Source organism: Uloborus diversus, chromosome 2 (assembly GCF_026930045.1).
Source record: "Uloborus diversus isolate 005 chromosome 2, Udiv.v.3.1, whole genome shotgun sequence".
In the NCBI taxonomy this organism is placed as follows: Eukaryota; Metazoa; Arthropoda; class Arachnida; order Araneae; family Uloboridae; genus Uloborus; species Uloborus diversus.
Window position 1 is genome coordinate 104,388,628 of NC_072732.1, and position 21,889 is coordinate 104,410,516.

At 32.9% G+C, this 21,889-nt stretch overlaps 1 protein-coding gene across 1 annotated transcript in view; it reads left to right on the forward strand.

The window, feature by feature from the left end:
• The window catches only part of LOC129216465 (corticotropin-releasing factor receptor 1-like), a 61,084-nt gene that overhangs the window by 13,568 nt on the left and 25,627 nt on the right, over positions 1-21,889 (forward strand). Inside the window, exons 3-5 of the mRNA XM_054850679.1 lie at positions 5,386-5,506; positions 16,078-16,234; positions 19,972-20,102. Coding sequence (XP_054706654.1) covers positions 5,386-5,506; positions 16,078-16,234; positions 19,972-20,102 — 409 coding nt within the window. The remainder of the gene's footprint in view (positions 1-5,385; positions 5,507-16,077; positions 16,235-19,971; positions 20,103-21,889) is intronic.

Here is a 21,889-nt window from a genome sequence, read left to right on the forward strand (position 1 = left end):
AAAATCAATGTTTTTCTTCCTAAAATTCAATGTACCGTGTTCTTTAATAATGCAATGTAAAATAACAACAAAAAAAGTTGAAGTGTTTAAAGAATTTGTTGCATTTATTATCCACCTAAGTTGAAAACCTACGATTTTATGACCACTTTACCCCACCAGACCCTAACTGACAACCCACCGAATCCTGAATTAAACACTAATTTAACTATACGCGAAATTAGTCTTTAAAACTAAACCTACTCAGTTACGTTGGGTAGTAGTTTATAGGAGGCCCCGACTTCAAAAGGTTATTAAAAATTAAGAGATCGTATATAATTAGTCAGGTGTTTAAAATAATTCATCGTATAGTCATTAAAATCAGTGCTTATTTTATAATTCGGTGTTTAGTTGATTTTTGTACTGGAATTGTAAAATAAATTTCATTTCTATGTTTGGGTAGGAAATAGAATGTAAGTGCAATGAGTTATTTTTTGCTTTTTAGTTCCTGGGTATTTTTTGAAGGCGGTTTTTTTTATATTTATTTAAAAGTCATTTATTTTGTGCTTTTTAGTGGTGTAAATAATACGGCGAGCGTCTCGGAGACTTCCGACGACTGTGAAGAAAGGCTTTTTCAAATGCGTAAATATGTACAAAAAAAATTGTCTTCATCATTTGTTCAATTTTATAAAAGTTTGCTTTCCGAAAGCAAATGCACGAGTCACTAAAAGAAAAAAAAATCGCTTTAAGTTTAAAATTGTAAATTTTAGAATTGTAATATTGTAAACTGTAATTTAAGTTTCACAATTAGTGTCATGTAACTCGGGATAAAAGTCACATGTTTCTTCATATGGCCCCACTATAGATGAAGATTAAAAAATCCACTAGAATGAATTTTATGTTTGCTTCAGAGCACCCTTAATTCAAAATTTTCACTATCATTACTCTTAATAATATATATTTTTAGTACTTTCTTTAACTATAGGTAAAGAAAGTATAAACCTTTGTTTTAGGGCTTTGTTTATCAATGGGTTTTACATTTAATCGTTTGTGAGGGAAATTGCATGAAATTTATTGTTTTACCCTTAACTTTTCCCTAAAGAACAAATAGGGTAAATCAAAGATTTGGAACCTATATTAGACCACCCCTAAACAAAACCACCACTAAACAAAAAAAAAAAAAAAGCATAAAAACCGGTTCACTAAGTGAGACGATATACAAAGTTAATAAAGTACAAATCGATTTAAATGTGAGTATTATATTTGAAGAGTTCCCTCAATTTCATCAAACCTGAACTTGATTAACATTAGACCGCCGAGGAACTATGCTGTTTCAAACAAAAAAAAGACTTTTCCTTATCGGTACAGGCAGGGGCATGCACAGAAATTTTGGAGCCCATCACAAATGACTTTTCCGGGCCCCTCTCCATATTGTTTACCTCTATATTTCATCGTTAGTTACAAAAATATTGGGCCCCCTCCAGGCTCGGGCCCGGGCCAACAGGTGTCCCTCCCTCTTCCCTGTGCACACCCCTGGGTACAGGTGTCTTCAAGTATTTAAGGAACATTGTACAAAGAAAAAACAAATCCGACGAGTTCAGAACCTCCTCCTTTTTTTGAAGCCTGCTAATTAATATAACCTAATTTCAAATTGAACTGGCGGCATCATGAAATAGTAAATCTAGAATATTGGTCAAACTTCAGAAATCGTACACAGTTATAATGTATATTAGTAAAGAATATAAATTAAATCGTGGGGGAGGGGTGTTCTGTATTCAATTCCCCCTCAATTGAACACTAAATATATTTGAAAATTGGAATATTAAATAAAGAACTTTATATTTTAGTGCCTAAATAAAGTTATTTATTAGTAAATAAAATATTAAAGTAATTGATTCAACTATTAATGTAGCAAAATATATTTAATTTACTGCTTTGCTACGCAGTAATAAATACATTAGTAACACCTATAGTAAAAAATTACCATGCTGCGCAGCGTTGAGAAAATTAATCATCCATGTGCCGCGAGAATTAAATATCGTTCAAGAGAAAGCCAAAACCTTAGGTGTGAAAATACACCACACCGATCACAGGAACACCACGTGACCATGACGTATGAAATTTAAAGTTCCTTGGGTTTCTCCGGGACCCCTTATCAGATCCAGACCAAATTACAATGTGACCATCTGGGAAGTATACCCTTCCAAACAAAACAAAACAAAAAAAAAATTCGAATCGGTCCAGTAGTGTTGGAATAATTCGAAAACACACATGAAAAGCCGCAATACGAAATCATAACCTCCTTTTTTGAAGTTGGTTAAAAAGTAAAACAATACAAAGGCCGTAGCCGGGTTTCTATGTTAAATCTGCCCTTGCGGCTTTTTCGGCTCGCACTTGGGGGACCAATTTGGTGTCGAATAAAAATAATTTAGCCAAATTTTCAGCTCTTTATTTCAATCAACCTTCGAGTTTTTCGAAAAAACAACCTGTTTTTTCGATTTTAATTTTTTTTCATAGTAAAATTCAAAATTAATGCATGGTAATTTTTTCCCTTATTCTTAGGAATAAAATACATGAAAAATTATTATAGTCATAATTTTTAATCGAAAAGCCGATTTTTAGCGACGGAAATAAAATTTAAATTTTTTTTTTTTTCAATGTCCTTCTGAAAAGTGTCACTCACCAAATTTTGCCAGAAGATGTCTTATGGGTCATTTTTCAAAAAGCGCAACTTTTAATTCACACGCACTTTACAGTAAAAGCTTTAAAGAATAGTTTCATTTAACAATATTTTTTACATTCCCCATAAATGTATCCATTTAAATCTGTCAACATTTTTTGAGATTTTTTTTTTTTTTTTAATATTTTTGTGCTTTACATGTGAATTCTCACCTCCGTGGCATGTCACGTAGCTCATAATGATGCTTAATAACTTGTTTAAATAAAACAATGAACTTAATTTTTATAACTTTTTGCTCACATGTGTCTCAAATACTAAATGCTTCAGTGTATTTAAATTTTTTCTATTGTGATTTAATTCATTTTAGTAGGACAATGAGGTCCGTCACACAAAAAATTCTCACTTCCGTTACCTAAACTCAAAATGTCATTCCTCATTAACACGTGGCAGTAATGACATCGTTTTTTATTTTCCGTGATACAAATACCCTTGTTTATTTTCAGCCATAGCTGAAGTTGTGAGATTTTTGTTGAAAAACAAGAAGATAGATTTTGCTTTAAAAACTTAGTGTGGTTACTCTGACTTCTCACCTCCGTGAACTTGAATTTCAGGGATGTAAATTAATGTAAAAAAGAAGAGAACATGTTTTCATATGCTTAACATGTGCAGATTGCATCAACGAAGAAAAAATAATTTTCCTGAAAAATGTATCTATTAGCCCTATATTAATCGAATATTCCTCACCTTCGTGAATCTCACCTCCATGACAGACCCTTATCAATGTCATTATTTCTGAGGTGAAAATAAATGATGGAGGAGAAATACATCAATAATAGGAATTCTACAAAAATAAATTGCCAGTATATGCTCAAGTTTACTAAATGCTATTTTTTACATACATTTGAAACTACTAATTAAGATGTACTTTAATTAAGAGAGCTTAATATTATATTCCCACTAATCATTAAAATAGCTGATTGTATGCACAATTAACAAAATTACTACTTTGATATTAAACTGGCCTCAATTTTTAAACATTAAAAGTTTTTTTCATTTTTTTATTTCCGTGAACAAGGCATTTTTTATTGTTTTTATTTATGAGTAAAATAATTTTAATTTAGCTGGGCCATTGTTTATGGTTACTTCTTATAGGTAACACTTTCATGAAAGAATGAAAAAAAAAGAAAAAAAAAGACTTCGAAATTGAAAAATATTTGCGTTTAAAAGTTACGATTTCTGGAGAATGACCCTTATACTCCTCAACACTGAGGAATTTTTTCGAAGTGAAGGAACAATACGAAAAAAATTAAAAAGTGGGGTTTTTTTTTTTCATCATTTTGCGTTAAAAAAAATTTAAATATTTTTGATTGCTAAAAAATTTATTTGAACTAAGTCAATAAAAAATCGTCTGCTAAGTGAAAAAGAAAAAAACAATCTTACTAAGACATATACTTCATGAAGTTACTAGGAATGTAAAAAATGCTAAATTGTTCATAAAGACGATTATATAATTTGTCCACGCTATTTTGAATAATTTTTCTTTCTGCATCCATAAAAGACAAAAACGTTGAATATTAAAGTAACTTTTTTAAACCATTTAACATAGTTTTTTTTTTAAATAACTGACATTAACAAGGTAGCCAACTGCTCCGCATTTTGCGGAGTAGCTCCACAGAAATAGCGTAACTCCGCACCTCCGCGAAAAATTATTTTGCTCCGCATTCCCCGGCCGTGCGTTTTCAAGCATGGCAAAAGTGTTTAAAGCTGTTTTTTTATTTTTATGCTAGTGCTTAAAATGATTATCAAAACTCAAAAACAATTTTAGATAAGTGGTTTAAAAATTTTTTATTGAATTTATGCAAAATATAGAGCTGCTCTGCAAAACTTCAAAATGCTCCTCCAAATCACCACAAATGCTCTTCAAACTAATTTCTCCGAGGTTGGCTAACCTGCATTAGATAATATAATAATTTAAATTCGGTTAGTCTTCGTCACTGTCTTCATTCACAAAGACGGTGATTTTTTCATCAATGAACAGACGACTCAATATTTCAGTAGGCTTTACTACGTATTTTTGCCAAATAGCGAGCATGAGACAGAAATTATGTCAAAATCAAATGTCTCAAGCTATATCATACTTAGCTGAGACGATGAATAAAGATGATGGCCCCATTATTTCAAAACCACTCCTAATATTATAAAACTTGAAGCGAGATCGCGACATATAAATTCAAAAACATATCGTTGCTTTCTTGATCATCAGTCAGATAAGAATGATATCACTGGGATTACAAGATATTGTTGTGACTGTCTTAATGACAGGCGCACTGTTATTGCTCGCACATTGCTACGATCACATATTTTCTGCCTCATGCTCGATATTTGGCAAAAATAGTAAAGCTGCTGAAATATTGAGTCGTCTGTTCATTGATCAAAAAGTCAGTGTCTTTGTGAATGAACACAGTGACGAAGACTAACCTTACTTGAAAAATCATAAGTTTTTAGAAAATTTTTATATTTAATCTCAGTTATTAAAAAAAAATATGTTAAATCGTGCAAAAAAAACCACCACCTAGTGTATACTTTTGGTCAAGCGGATGACGATGTGAAGTCCATATAATTGTGCCAATATGCTCATCTGTTTAATCTGTAGGATAGCATTCACAGGAAAAGTCTCTTTATAACTATACCATGTGTACCATCTGAAAATGTGTATTTTTATTTTACAGGAGCCTGAGATGTAGTCGTTTAAAGGTGCACATAAATTTATCGATAGCTCTGCTGATAAATTTGTTACTTCTCATCGTCACGTCATCACCCATTCTAACAGATGTGTCATATAAACATACAGTAAGTAAGCATCTTAAAATTTTCTATTCATTTTGAATGTTATTTACATCGGAAACTCTTTTTTTTTTATATTATAAAACGACCTCTGTGGAAATTAAAACATATCGTACTCCGGCAAAGAAAGTGATAACACAAAATTTGGAAATAAAACCGTACTTGCTGTTGAATAAAAATCTGAAGTTAATGTTCTTTCTTACAACAAAACTCCCACAAAGTTAGCTTATACAACTGGTGCGTGGTGGCATGAAAACGATAGGTATAACCAATAGTAACACATCGTTAAAATTTAATAATTTAGAAGAAGTATGCATTATTAATTTAGGCAAGAAAAACTAACCAGTAAACACCACACCCTAATGTTTTAGTGCGTATTGTAATATTTGAGATTAAATCATTAAAAACTAGAATATTGAGTATAACTTAATTTCCTCGAATTCTGCTTTTTTTTTTTCTTTTAATTGAGTTCAGTGATTCTTCTTGCCGGGGTGTGATATAAAAACAATATTTTACATGCGTGTCGAGTAAATGTCGCCCTTACCTTCGCTGAACCATGTAGCTAAAACTAAAGCGCTATCTGAACTTCTTACTCTAACTAAATAACAGCTCTTAGAAGAATTTTTCGCATACAGCAATGAATCCTAAGTTCCTTTTTTATCTTGAGCATCATCTTGTCTACGGAAGCAATATTATTAGCATAAATTAAAACATTACGCTCCGTACTTCTGAATCAAATTCATTTATAACTAAAATAATGACGTTAAGATGAGAGAATAACAGAACAAGAAATAACTGTATTTAAATCACGTAAATTGTGCTAATTTGGTAAATTATATATTTTATCACACGTTCAACAGTTCGGATAATCTTGCGCCTAATTTCATTATCTGTAACGCGTAGTTTAATCATAACTAATTAAAACAAAAATAATTGAATTTAACCTCCCTTTGCAATTGAACTAAATAGGTGAAACGAGATGTTACATACAATGCAATCCTTGATTTACTGCAAGCATTTTCTGTGCTATTTATAGAACTGTTGTGTTCAAACCTGTTATCCTTAAGCATTAGTCTAGTCAATGAACGGTTTGAAAAAACAAAAAAACACGTAGTTGTGCAAATTGGCATACACGTAGAGGAAGGGCTCCTGATGAACATACTAAAAGTCTTGCGAACAAAATTGTTATTTGATGAATTAAAAAGCGTGAAATTATCTTTAAAAAGCTTTTTTTACTTTTTATTGTAACTATAATAGTTTCCGAGACATTGAACATCAAAGTTTGTGAATTTTTGAAAAACTGACCATTTTTTTCGTTTTTTTTTTTTTTTTTTTTTTCTATTTTTGGAGCCTCCTCAGTGATTGATTTGATGTGATTCCTTTCTCTTTTCAGTCTGAAGTAGTGAAGGTCATTATGGTGATTTGATTTATTGAAACTGGAAAGCAGTTGAGGGTACTTAAAGTCCCTGGTAGCAGGGAAGGAGCTTGCACGACCACCTTGAATTTAAAATGCGTGTTTTCAGTTTTTGTCTTGTATCTCAAAAACTATTTACTTGCAAACACAATTGTTATTTGATGAATTAAAGAACGTAAAATTTACATTAAAAAGCTTTTTCTACTTTTATTGTATCTATAATAGTTGACGAGAAATTAAATTTCAAAGTTAATGAATTTTCGGATGACCATTTTTTCGCTTATTTCTATTTTTGGAGCCCTTCGAGGATTTATTTGATGTGATTCTTTCTTCTTTTCGGTCTGAAGTAATGTAGGTTATTAGGAGGATTTTATTTCTTGAAATTAGAGGGCAGGTGGGGGAGGAAGAAGGCGAGTAATGCAGAAAGACAAAAATATGTGCAGGTGTTCTTTTCATTCTTTTTTTTTCCTTCCACCATAATCCAGCAAACGAAGATCCAAAATAAGGGTAAAAATAAGCGTTTAGTTATAAAAATTGGTACACATGTACAAAAAGGTCTCCTAACGAACATACTAAAAGTCCCTGGGGGTTTTGAGGGGAGCTCGTGCCACTATCTTGGAATTCCGTTTTTTCGGTTTATCTTGGATTCCGTTGTTTCAGCTTTCGTCTAAAATCTCACAATCTTTTTTCTTTAAAGCAAAATCATCAATTGTTAAATTAAAGAGCACAAAATTACCTTCAAAAATGTAATTTTGTTATAACTGCAATAGGTGCAGAGATAATGTGTTTCCAAATTCGGGATATTTTGAAAACTATCCACCTTTTACCCTTTTTTCATTTTCGGAACTCTGCGAAGAACATATTAATCATTTGTTTTTTTAAATAAATGGACTCTGTTATATCATTTACGTCAACTAAGACTCAAAAAGACCTCTGCGCATGTAATAAATAAACGTGTGCCCTTCTGCGGTAAGGATAAATGATAAAATTAATGTAAAAAACAAACATGCAAAAAGGGAATCTTCTTCCTCAGACTGTTGAGGCGGTGTTATTTGGTGATACACCGTTAAAGGGTCAGTTTGTTTTAATCCCGGCAGTTTATTCAAGCACTGTTACTGTTTACACTTAATTTTCTGCGGCCACATCTTGTGATACATCCTTTCGTTATGAACGAAATATCCGGAGAGAATGGAGTAAGGAGCAGAACGACTAGAAGTTATGAGTTTCCACGATGTGCCGGCTTTTTTCATCCCAAAGATCTGCTGGTAGTGGTCTTCCCAACCACTTTTATTCGACGTGTCGGTATACTCATAACGTATGAAATTTTGTGACATCGTCGCCTGGAGGCAAGGATACAAAATGTGGTTTTTCCGTCCTTGCTACTCTCTGGAAAGATATAAACCTGTGTTTATCCAGAGAAGCTGCACTTAAAACATCTCCATGTACGCCAAGAAAAATGTTTGGCCTGCCTCCGCTATTTGCTCTGGGGTAGAAAGAGGGCTATGGAACGCTTCCGAAATGTAGATCAACAATTTATTTTTCTGCAACAATTTTATGATTTTTGTTTTACCTTTAATATATGTAGTTGTCATGTTGCAACCGAAGAAAGCATGGATAAAAAGAATTTGATCCTTGAGCTCTCAAGTGTTTTGCAATTATTGTGTGCAAAATATCTTGGTATCCACTTTATCTTTCCCTGGTTTTCACGAAACGAATATTATTATCACTTGGAGTCACAGCTATTAATAGCATAACAAGATCCATGTATTCATCTACGACAACTTCTCTCTGGATATTTCGTTCATAACGAAAGGATGTAGCACAAAATGTGGCTGCAAAAAATAAGTGTAAACTGCAGTTTCAGGGTATAAAAAAAACTGACCTAAAGTGATTAATATGTCTTTCGCAGAGTCCCGAAAATGAAAAAAGGGAAAAAGTAGATAGTTTTCAAAACCTCACGAATATGGAAACACGGTGTCTCTGCACCCCTATTACAGTAATAACAAAAAAAAAAAAAAAAAAATTAAGGTAATTTTGTGCTCTTTACTTTAGCAGATGATGGTTTTGCTCTCAAGAAAAAAGATTGTGCGGTATAAGATGAAAGCTGAAAAAAAAAACGGAATCTATATATATATATGTATATATATATATAAATGAATGTTTGTATGTCAACCATGAACTCAAAAACTACCCGGCAGATTTGGCTGAAACTTTCACCGTTTGTTATTTTTGGTTCTGGGAATGTTTATAGACCAGTTCGAAAAAAATCCGATCGATAGTTCCTTTTTTGTTCCAATTTAAGTCACAATTCATTGGATAAATACGAATAAAATTATCGGCTGCAGAAATTAATTCGCGAGAAAGATCGATAAGAAGTTAGCTGTTGCCATTTTTCTTGAGTTTGAACAAATAAATTCTTTCTTTATTGTTTTATGGTTTTCATGCAACGGGGGGATTTAAAACTTTTTCTATTTAATATTTTTAACGATTGATTGACCTTGCAAACTGCGTGAGTGCAAAATTTGAGTATAATCACGGCTTCACTTGATACCTGGACCGATTGTTATGAAAATTGCTATATATATGTATTTTTCCACTGAGAAGGCGCATAATATGCTCATTGAAGCCACTCGCCACCAGGTGGCATTGCAGAGTAGCAACTTCTGCCCCGTTCAACCGATTGTCAGGAAAATCAGTATAATGATGTATTTTTTTGTTGGCGTAGCAACGCGCGTCGGGTACAGCTAGTTCAGGATAAAACCGAAAAAACGGAATTTCAAGCTAGCGGCACGAGCTCCCCTCAAAACCCCACTACCACCTGGGACTTTTGGTATGTTCGTTCGTCGTTCTTTCTGTACCATGTGTAAAAATTTTTATAACTGAACGTTTATTTTTATCCTCATTTTGGGTATTTTGGGTGTCCGTTTACTGGACTATTGTGGAAGGGACAATAAAAAAAAGAATGAAAAGAACACCAGCACACATATTTTTGTCTTTCTGCATTACTCGCCTCCTTCCTTCCCCACCTGTTATAATTTAAAGAAAAAAAATCCTCCTAATCTGCACTTCTTCAGACCGAAAAGAGGAAAACATCACATCAAATAAATCCTTGAAGGGCTCCAAAAATAAAGAGCGAAAAAATGGTCAGTTTTCCGAAAATTCAATAGCTTTGAAATGCAATTTCTTGCCAGATACTATAAATGAAATAAAAGCTTTCTAAAGATAATTTTACGTTCTTTAATTCAACGAATAGCAATTTTGTTGGCAAGTAAATAGTCCTTAAGATGTAAGACAAAAACTGAAAACATGCACTTGAATTTCAAAGATGGTCGTGGGAGCTCCCTCCCCACCTCCGGGGACTTAAAGTACCCTTACCGGCATTCCAGTTTTGATAAATCAAATCACCATAATGACCTTCACTACTTCAGATTTAAAAGAGAAAGAAATCACATCAAATCAATCACTGAGGAGTGAGGAAGCTCCAAAAATAGAAAAGAGCGAAAAAATTGTCAGTTTTTCAAAAATTCACGAATTTTGATATTCAATATCTCGGAAACTATTGTAGCTACAATAAAAATAAAAGAAAAGTTTTTAAAGATAGTTTTACGCTCTTTAATTCATCAAATAACGATTTTGTACGCAAGTAAATAGTGTTTTTGAGATATTAGACGAAAACTGAAAAAATACACCTATATATATAAAATCCTAGGGGGTGCTGCGAGTTCCCCCCCCCCTAGCACTGGGGACTTTTAGTATGTTCATCAGGAGCCCTTCCTGTACGTGTGTGCCAATTTGCAAAACTACCTGTTTTTTTTTTTTTTTTTTTTTTTTTTTTTTTTTTTTTTTTTCAAACTGTTCATTGACTAGTCTATAAAAATTTCATTTGTTACTGGAAATCTCTTATTAAGACTTGATTTTTTAATATTGATAATATTTTCTTCCTTTTTTCCATCCTAAATTCAAATTAGCTGTCTCAGCTCGGTGAAACTAAAGGACGGGGTGTAACCCCCCCCCCCCCTGCCGACGGCCCTACACTAACGTGTTCATTCCGCCCTACGAACTAGAGGCAACTATGCAACTGAGTTATATTTTCGTCAGATGAGTTTACCGGCACACAGAAAAGATTCTTATTACTCAAAGACATTTTTTTTTTAACTTTGTAATCATTACTTTAATTGCAGTGGTTTTCTTGAGTCGTTGAGAAATTTACAGGATTATTATAAAACTAAAAAGTCGTCCGTCAAGGTATGACGGGTGAAATTTGCTTCTACTCTTCTACATTTGAACGAAGCAATTGTCTGCTTGGTGATATTTTGATTGCTGAAATTGTAATCCTAGCTCCAGTGGATTATCCCAAAACTCCAGTAGATAGCGTTCATAGTTGACCTCTTTTTCGTTTCTTCATTAACCTGAAATGACACAGTCTTACCAGTAAAACAGTTAAGTTACCGGATCGAGTTCAGCCTTGTCACAATAAAACCTTTCCCTGCATGTTGAAAATTACCAAAACACATTATCAAAATATCATGCCGTTGCGCGAGTTTCATTGTTGAAACACGCGGGTTACTCGATCATCGGCAATTATTTATATCAGGACTATCATAGACATTTTCTTAATTAAAAATAAAAAAACAAACGGGAAAAAAAACATGAATTTATTTTCCGACTTTTCAGTTGAAATTCAATGCGGCCCGATTAGAGGCGGCCCACCGACCCCTGCCGCCCCTAGTTATACTAAAGCAGTGAGACGATGCGTAAAATTCGGCAAAAAAGCGTCAGACAGTTGTCCAAACCAAATGAGATGGATTGATTAAAGTTAAATTAGGATCCAGTTTTTTTACTTCAGAATGTATTACGAAGGCCCAACATTGTCAGAAGTCAAGATAATAGTTTGTCTCGCGAGCCAAACAACGTTAGATTGTATGCACAACGTGGTTAGTTTGAGAGCTCAAAAACCGTTAAATTTATTTAGCAACTTTTTTTGCTTTGAGACGTGACTTATGTAAACTGCTGCAAGCTTCATACAGTAAACTCTCGATTATCCGCGGGCGGCTTATCCGCGGCCTTTCACACCTCCAAAAAAATTTTTTTTTCGGCGATGATTAACTGAAAATAGATAAATGTACACATTTTATCTTAACAAATGCACAAACTGTTTTTGGATTTTCCTACTGTTTTTTAACCCTCCCTTTCAGTGATATTAAATCTTTCAGGGTGATCGAAATCTCATGTTAAACCTGATTTTTAAATCTGCACTAATTACTGCTTTAAACCTACACTACTTACTGCTTTCGATACACTACTTACTGCTTTAGATCAACACTACTTAATTATTTCTAGATATACCCAACTTATTAAATTTTAGATCTACACTACTTACGCATCGTTTCTACCTATTTTAGGATTATCCGCGGATTTTCTTATCCGCGGTTACCGTGTCACCCTATTCCGCTGATAATCGGGAGTGTACTGTATTTGCAAAGTTTGTTTTCAAACTTTAATACTTAACCTACGTTCTCTATGAGAAGTTAATTTTACATTTTACGCTGACGTGATACGCTAAGTAGAAAATACACTTTATAATTCTTAAAAAAGAGAACAAATAATACTTAATAATCTTGTGAGATATGCTTTTATTTATTTATTTATTTATTTATTTATTTATTTTTTTTTGGTATCTGTGTAAGGCAATTGTTACCTGAAATTCCCTTTTTAAAAGTAGGAGCTAAATGTTCCCACTTCTGCTTATCGACGTAGTCATTGTAGTGTATCAGCTTCGAAATTGAAATTTGAAATTGTAAATTTCCGTTGTTTAGACGACGAAATATTTCACTTCTGATTTTGTTTTGTTTTAATTATATCATCGTAAAAAAACACAGCTAAGTAGAGAAAAATACATGGACCGTCAAATCAAAGCATACTTTAAGTAGAAAAAAAGTTAAAGTGCAGTAGTTGAAATTTAAAATATTGTTATGAATAGTAGCACCAGTAGTTCTAAGTGTTTGAATGTAATAAAACGAAAGCAAACAAAAAATTTTATTTGTCATTTTGCAGCCATAACACTTAAATAAAGTGGGGGGGGGGGGAGACCTACAGTGTCACTGAAAAGTACCACATCAGTTCAAAATGTTTTTTTTTTTTCCTTTTTTTTTAATGAATCCAAAACACTTTATTTCCAGCAAATATAAACATCGGGATGGAAATTGAAAATTTCACTATGGGAAAAATAAGAACTGAAATGTTCTTTGAGAGGGAAAACTAGGGGAAGGGTTTTATACAATATTTTTATCAATAATTTAATCGAAAAAAAAAGACTTTTGTAAGGAAAAATTTTGCAATGAAGGGTGGTCCCCGAATCTTATCCCTTCGTTTTATGCCACCAACGTCAAAACCTCCTCCGTCATTCCTTCCCCTTTCGTCCACCGTATCGAAGATGGAGTACAATTCGTATTTGCTGCTTCAATTTCGAAAAGAGTTCAGGAGAGCAGAGTCACCTAAAACCTGGAAATACGCCTCTTCCCCATCATTGAAGAACATATAAAATTACGTTTTTAAGACTTCCATTTCGAAATATTCTAGAGATCCCCGAATTTCTCATCCACCAAATATCACTAAAGATTCTCTGAAATTTTCTTTTTAGGTCATCGATTACGAAAAGATCTCTGCAAAGTTCCCTAAACCCCTTGACAACATTAGCAAAGATGATCTATAATTGCGTTTCTGAAATTTTCCTCTTCGAAAATTACCAAAGGAGAGTTTCATACCTCTTCTACCACTAATGTTTTGAAAGATAGTTTTTAAAAACGCATTTTTTTAAACGAACTTCGTCCCCACCCCACCCCGCTCGTTAACATCATAAAAGATCGTCTTAAATTTCGTTTGATGGGCTTCAGTTTTGAAAATTCTTCCGGGAAAGATCTCTCGGAAATTCTTTCTCCTTACGTCATTGAAAGTCAATTAAAATAGCGTATTTCAGAATCAATTTCGAAAAATTGCCGATCGCCTTAACTTTACTAAAGGTAGCCTACATTTCCGTTAATTAGATCTCAATATTGAAGACTTTCCAAGGGACTCCCAAACTCTTCACCCCTAATATTGTACCGAATATCGTCTAAAGCACCATTAAGACTACAACTTCCAAAAATTCCCATACGTGGTCCACTAAACTTTGCTCCCGTTAACATCACCCTAGATAGTCTTAAAACTGGGTTTTTAAAGCTAGAACTTTAAAAAAAATTCCCCGAACCGTACTGCTTAGACACGCGTTTTCAGGACTCAAATGTGGAAAATTTTTGTAAAGAATTCCCCAACTCCACTCTCCCTCAAACACCGGATAAGATCATCGAAATTTAGCTCTAGCGATGCGTTTTTGGAGCTAACGTTTCAACCGGTACCCCCTGACTCTCCAATGTCTGCATTAATGTTGTACCTAGTGTAACATTCATGTAGGTGTTCGTATTTCTGAATTACACTATAACTACTCCTATTGGACCTCCATGTTGAAGCTGCAGGGGCATTCTTAAGCTCGGGGACAGGAACTTAGGTGGAACCAAACTTTTGTGGAACCAAATTGGTATTTAATCGGACGTATTTAGCATTTTTTTAAAGTATGCTGTGCATTAATTATTAATTCAATTATAAAAGCATAAAACCCGATACTGAAATATTAGTACTTATAACGTTTAAGTATGTAGCAAATTGTTACTCTGCAGACTTATACGGTAAGGATTGTGAATAATTAAAGCAAAGACAGACCTTTTTCTATACGGCCATATTGCTCAAAACGTGTTTGATTGGAGTATATTTGATATCAGTTCGTAGAACCAATCTCATAACGTCAATACAATTAACTGTAACACTATAAGACTATTGTTTAACAAGATTGTTATCAGAAACGACAAGCGAAAATATTACCGCACACTCAGACGGTGGTACACTTGGTAGTTTTAATGGAATATATATGAAAGCATCACTTTTAAACTTTATTTGTTTTTGAATTTCAATTCCAATAATTCCAAGATATATCTGTATCGCACTCTGGAAACAGAAGCGACACAACTCAGAAAAAAAGGTATTACCCAATTTTACTTTTAACGGTTTATTCTTAAATACGACAATAAGTGCGAAAAATTTACGATATGTTTACTGGTTGACTTTCGTAGTTTAACTTAAAGTTTTGATATTTCTCTTCTAAATAATGAAATGTTAATGATGTGGCGCTACTGGTTATATCGTTTATACATGTATGCCACCATGCATTAGTTTTATGCGAGTTTTGTAGCAAAAAAAAAAAAAAGCATAACATTTAGATTTTTAATCAATAACTAGTACGTTTTTTCAAATTTTTGAGATGGGACACTTTTGTTGCTAGGGTGCAATATGATTACTGTGTTCATTTGGCTGGATTTTTGTTCATGCATTTGCTTGATGAAAAAAACAAAATTCCATGATCAAAGAACACAGGATTATTTACATCCAATGAATAAAGCACAGGTTTAGCTTATGACCTCATTTATTTATTTACGGTCTTTTCCCTTAAGATGCGGAAGTAACTAAAAGATGCTTCCGACATGTAAGACAAATCTCTACCTTAAATAATAAACGAGCTGTCACCACCACATCGTCTCAACAAACTCCACCCAAAGAAGTAATCGTGCACAACAAAACCTCATTAAACTGGAAGTAAAAAAGGCAAAAAGTTTTTTCAAGTCCTTTTCTACAAATTCTTGCATTTTTTGCGCTTTATTTTTTTAACAGATTTCCTTTGTCGAGTGACATTTTTTAGTCAGAATGCCTTTTTTGAAAGAACAGATGTTTTCTTTTATCTTATGAAATAAAATTTATGAGATGAAATAATCAACTTTGATTTCAATATTTTTACTCATAATCTTTTATGATATATGAATATATTTTTCTTGTAAAATAAAATCTATATGACAGAATAAATAATAATGAATTTTATTGATTTCAACACCTTTACTCACCACCTATTGTACAAATCTTGTTCGGGCTGTTGAAAATATTTCCTGATTTACGAGCAACAATAATTTAGTTTTTTTACAGAAAATATTGTTTTATTCTTACAGTCATAATGAGCTGCATTTAATTTCGCAAGTTTAACCCATTTTCAATTTTTTCCAATATTTTTATGATTTTGATTTAGGAATGGTTGTGCAAAGGAGTACTGAGTCTGCAGATGTATTCAGCTTTAGCCAGCATCAACTGGATGTTTGTAGAAGGACTCTTACTGCACAGCAGAGTGACGGTACACATATTTAAGAAAGATGCTCCCTTCAAACTCTACTACTGCATAGGATGGGGTGAGTGCAGCGAAAGTACTGCATTATGATCTATGTATCATATTTTGAGATATGAATGAGAGCTTAAGTTAAAATGATAAAACATTCATTGCTGTCAAAAGAAATGTAAATTATCAATATGCACCCATGGAAAGAATTGAAGTAACGCGATCAAGTCACCTGACAGGCAATACATGCACTTAGAAGACAAAAGTCCCGGGATACCTACTAATACCGTGTCGAACCTCTTTTTTGCTGGGACAAATGCAACAACTTTTATCATTACTTTTCGTTTATCAATTTAAGATCATATTCACTTTGTATATATACTATTTTTAAGCGTGATTTTCAACACAGAAAAGAAGTTTTCTCAATTCATAACCATTTGGAAGAATTTCAATACTTTAACTTTAGATATTATTGATTTTTTTTAATTCTATATTTGAACTACTCTCGTTTCAATATAAAACAACAGAATAAAAGTGAGAATTATCATGGATGTCCGTAGCTGCTATGTCTTGTAAATGCCTATGTTTTTGAAGTATTAGAATCCTATTTCAGGCGAAAAAATGTCATACTGTATTTGAATGAATTGAAAAAGATTATTTCGTCGCCTCAGAGCAACAGTATGACATCTAATCCCAGGAATAACGCTAAGATATACTGAGGTTCCTCTGAGGCGACGATTTATCAAAAAATTAATTTAAAAAAATGATACTGCTTAAAAAAAGAGCTTCAGCATTTCCTTCATATTTCATGTTTAAAGCAAGTATATATGATTTAGAAGCTGGTTATTAATCCATATTCCATTTTTAAAAGCAACAAAAGTTTTAAAAATCCAAGTTTATCCTAGAAAACAGGTAGTCATTTTAGATTAGTGTTCAAATAGAAGAATTTGCGGTATTTTGCGAACAAAAGATGGACATGACAAGATCAATTTTAAGTCATTAACACAAATAGTAATTTTCATAATAAATTTTTAAAAAATTTTATTTCACTCATTTTCACAAAATTTTAGTACCTTAAATGCCACAGAAAGGAATTTTCTGTTGCAGTTATTGTATGGTTTATAATCTCATTTAAGTTCCAATTCGTCATTAGCATGGAGTTTTCTGTCCGTGCCAATTGCAATTGACTCATAAATTTTTTTAAAGGAAAATTTAAATATTTAACTTGGATGGCGACAAAACAAAATATGCACTTTATTAGCATTTTTTCACAAATTTTACAAGCAATAACATTCTAAGATTTTATTTTTGAAAAAAATCTCCTGTTTTCAGAATCACCCATGTTTATATACGAGGGTTTTTTTTTTTTTTTTTTCAAGGTCCGGTCGATCGCGAAATGAAGACCGTAAAGACAATGAAAACTCTTATTTGGAATATGTACATACACCTTCCAACTATTTCTAGACGTAGTCGCCGCTTCGATTAAGACATTTGTCGTAGAGCGGTACCATTTTTTGATACCCTCATCATAGAAGGCAGCCGCCTGTGCTTTCAGGCAATTCTGTACGCTGGTTTGCAGCTCTGCGTCGAAGCCGAACGTCTGTCTTCGTAGCCAGCGTTTCATGAGACCAAAGAGATGGCAATCGGAGAGCACCAAGTCTGGGCTGTATGGAGGATGGTCAAACACTATCCAGCGAAACTGCTGCAGGAGGTTTTTGGTTAAAGCAGCAGTGTGTGGACGCGCATTGTCGTGCAGAAGGACAATGTCTCATGACAACATTCCTCTATGTTTGTTCTGGATTGCCCTTCCTTCAGCATTCAGAAATCGAATTAAAGCACGCAGTTCACACTTAGCGGGAGACGCAATTGTTCGAGGCACGTTTCCTCGTTCACTGCGTGCTCCGAAATTACCACAGCGACCTGATGCACTGAACAATCGTACTTGAGAGACAGCGCAACAAATCTACGCACAGCGTCATCGGCTTGACTTTCTGGTTTTCATTCCGCGATTGATCGGACCTTGGGGGAAAAAAAAAACAATCCTCGCATAACGCTATGCTGACTAGCCTGAATTTCTGCTATCACTATCTTTGAGATTTTCTACTGTTCGTGCCCATATGTTGGCTATCTCTCAATCGTCCATGAAATATTCTGTTTCGACATTTTGAATAAGCATTGCAAATTGAAAAGTAGCATCAACCTTCAAAATATAAAATTGAAAAAGAGTACTACATATACTTTGTTTCTGTGTAACTTAAACACATAAAATTACTCAGAATTGTTATTCGAATCATTAAAAACAGCTTGCATATTGTCGTGCTTTCAAATAATTATTTTCTAAAAACTACTCTGTATTATATAATTGACTTGTCATTCGAACACCGTCAATGTGACATTCCAATCATTCAACCAAAAGTTACCGATAATAAAATTTTCTTCGTACGAATATCTAATTTTCCGGCTCTTATTGGCAAAGGAAAATTCAGAGGAGAAAAGGAAATTAAACTCGAAAGAGCGGGAACTAATTGAAAATGCAAACTTCAATTACAAACAGAATTTTGGTCCAATCAAATGTTCTCTGCTAGCATTTTGTGGCGAATAAAGGAGATAAATTTTTAAGAATGTGTTCTGTTGAAACTGAATTACTACGATAATATTTTACAACTGTTTATAACATTAAAGTTTCTAAATGTTTCGCGAAGCTTTTCTATTGCTGATTTGTTGATTATGCAATAAATTATATGAATGAACCAGCTAACAAAGTGGCTCATTCATGGACTCTTATAAATATTATTAAAGCTTCAGCTCAATTATCTTTAATAATTGATTTAATCTTTTTAAATAGGTGTGATAATGATGAAAAATTATTTTTAAAATAAGTTTTGGAAACTCCCCTGAGTTATTGTATTTTCAACTCAGAAACTTGTGCAGTCGATTCAGTATTTGTTAAAGAAAATTTTAATAGTTTCAAGTGCGTTTGTTGTTCGAGAAAAATATCAAAATAAGTGAAATAACGCCAGTGGATAACTGGGGGCATGCAACGTGCTATAGCAAAATCCTTGTCGTCAAGTAAAATCTTTGTCGATCAACATTTTTGAATTTGGATGAAACAGGACTCCCATTTAGAGGGCCCATGAAATTTTAGCTAAAAAGAGTAAGTCACGTGTTAGAAAATATCAAGTGATGAGCGAGATGTGGTGAAAACAGCTGTGTCGTGTGAGTCCTGCGGGTTTTTTATGTTTCTTCTCCTGTGATAAAAAATAATTTAAAAAAAAACACAATTTTCTCTTTTAAAATAATTCAATATTATTCGTAGTGTTTGTCTATTTCCTGTAACAACTATTTACATTTTACAGTTTGATTTTCTTATTTGAGAATGTGGTCCATCGATGGAAACTCAATGGTCCATCCATAGCAACTGGTTCCCATGAATGGACCAGATGCTAAAATATTTATTTTTAATGTTTGTTCTTTATTGGATGCAGTTAATACAAAAGCGATAAGTCAATATAAAGTTTGAGTCTGAACTACTTCCTAAGAAAGGTCAAAATTGTTACGTGGTTCATTGACCTTCCCTTATGTTTTAACAAAATATAGTGAAATTAAAGCACCACTTTTTGCAGCCAGAAAATGTACACCATGTTTTTGTGCAACATACCACTGAATATTTTACAACAGCTACGCAGCATACATTTTTAAATGCATTTAAATTTTGTTAGCTAGAACTTCAGATCACACAAACTCTACTTTTGCACTTAAAGTCTGAATCTTTATTTATCTTTATGCTGAAAAACTTATTTTATATTTCAGGTATACCAGCTATGTGCATTATTACATGGTGTGCATTCATGCTACATTATCACAATACCCACTGCTGGTCCGGATATGGTAGCCAGTCATACATTTGGTTGATCACGGGGCCAATGATAGCCGCCCTCTTGGTAAGTTAATGGAGGGATTTCCTTCAGTCAAAAGTACTAATTTTAGTCATTGAAATGGATAGAATGAGCAAAAAAAAAACATGAAAATACTTTCATTTTCCCAACAGTTTTTTTTTAATTAAGTTTTTTTAAATGTCCGATTTTTCAGACAAGGCGTGATCTTGATGACGTCACAAATGATGCACTTTGCCGCATCTTTCTACTACGTTTCCACGTTATGATAATCAAGCAGCGAATTAAAATTGCGCTCTAACGCTTGCTATCAACCATATCGTTGCCAATACACGTGAGTAAAGACGCGAATTAAATATTTTGTTCTGTGAATGGCAACATTGAATGGCATTTTCATCATTTGTGATGTCACACGACAGAAGTGTAAAAATTGAAAGCGCACCCATTTAAGTAATTTTTTAAAAATATTAAACTTAAATGAATTATTTAAAAAATGGTCAGATCCTATGTTTTTAAGCATGCTCTTTCAGAAAAAAATACTTTTAAAACATTGAAAACGACCCCATTATAATTCGTTGATGCATTTACTTTCCAAATAGACTTTTTTTTAAATCTTTCGTAACAATTGATTTGGTTATTAAAAAATCTCAATGTTTCTACTTTAGATAAACAACATACAAACAGTTCACGTCTTACCAGTCTGAGGTCCAGTTTTACTGAAAGTTAAGAAACACGAGAGTAGTTTAAAATTTCTCAAAAACCTTAACATTAAAAGTCTTTTCTAAATATCATGAAATTTCCGGAAACATTTTCCATAAAAAGATTTATTTTTAATTTAATTTCACAAAAAAAAATCTTCATTTATGTTAAGCATCTATTGAGATGAGAGAGCATTGATATTTGAGAAGAACATTTTTTCTTTTTTAAATGTTGCTATTCCTGTTTAAAACACACACGTAGGCGGTAAACAAATGAACTATACTAAAGAAGGCATACATTTAAAAAATATATATGAAGCCGTCTATAGAAAATGGAGAACGTTTAGGAAGAAAATGCTTCTACTTCCTCGGTACTTTCAAAGCGATATTTTACCCCCAAAAGAGAATTTCAGAAAGTATATGCTTCTATAAATATTTATATTCGATTTCAATTTTTCGGAGAGTGACTGTGCTATCTTAGAAGATGCTACTACTTTAAAGATTTACTTTCGTCCAAGTCCTTTAAAAGAGGTATTGCCCAGTGGGCTATCTAGGCTTAGAGGATTGCAAAATAACTCCATGAAAAAACTGTTTATAATATGTAAATGATACGTAAAAATTCTGGAAAGTTTCTATTTTAGAAGTTTTACATGGTTACACATTCGTTGAAAACAGAAAATTTACTAAAAATGTTAGAACTACTATTTCTCCCTTTAACCCAGAGTAGTTCAAGCGCAATTCATAGTTCCTAGCAGCCATTTTTTTAATTGAATCTATACGCATTGACTGTGGCTCTACACCAATAAAAATGTTTTTTGCATTATTAGTTTAATGGCTCTATCAATTCAAGAAAAATGTGCATGTACAAAAACTAAGAGAATTCCATAAAAAATAAAAAAATAATACAAAACAGTTCAAACATCTTGCTCAGGATAAAACTTTCAAAAAATTATTATCCAATCATATAAGGTAAACGCACCAGTAGTGGCCACAGCTAAGCATATTTTGTGTCTTTTTTAAACTGTAGATCTACAATATTAGTTCCAGTTTTAAATCTCAATGAGCGTATTATATTCCAACTGTTTCTTAATCGTCCCATTTTTTTAAAAATGCCAGAATTTCATTTTTTTCAATTTT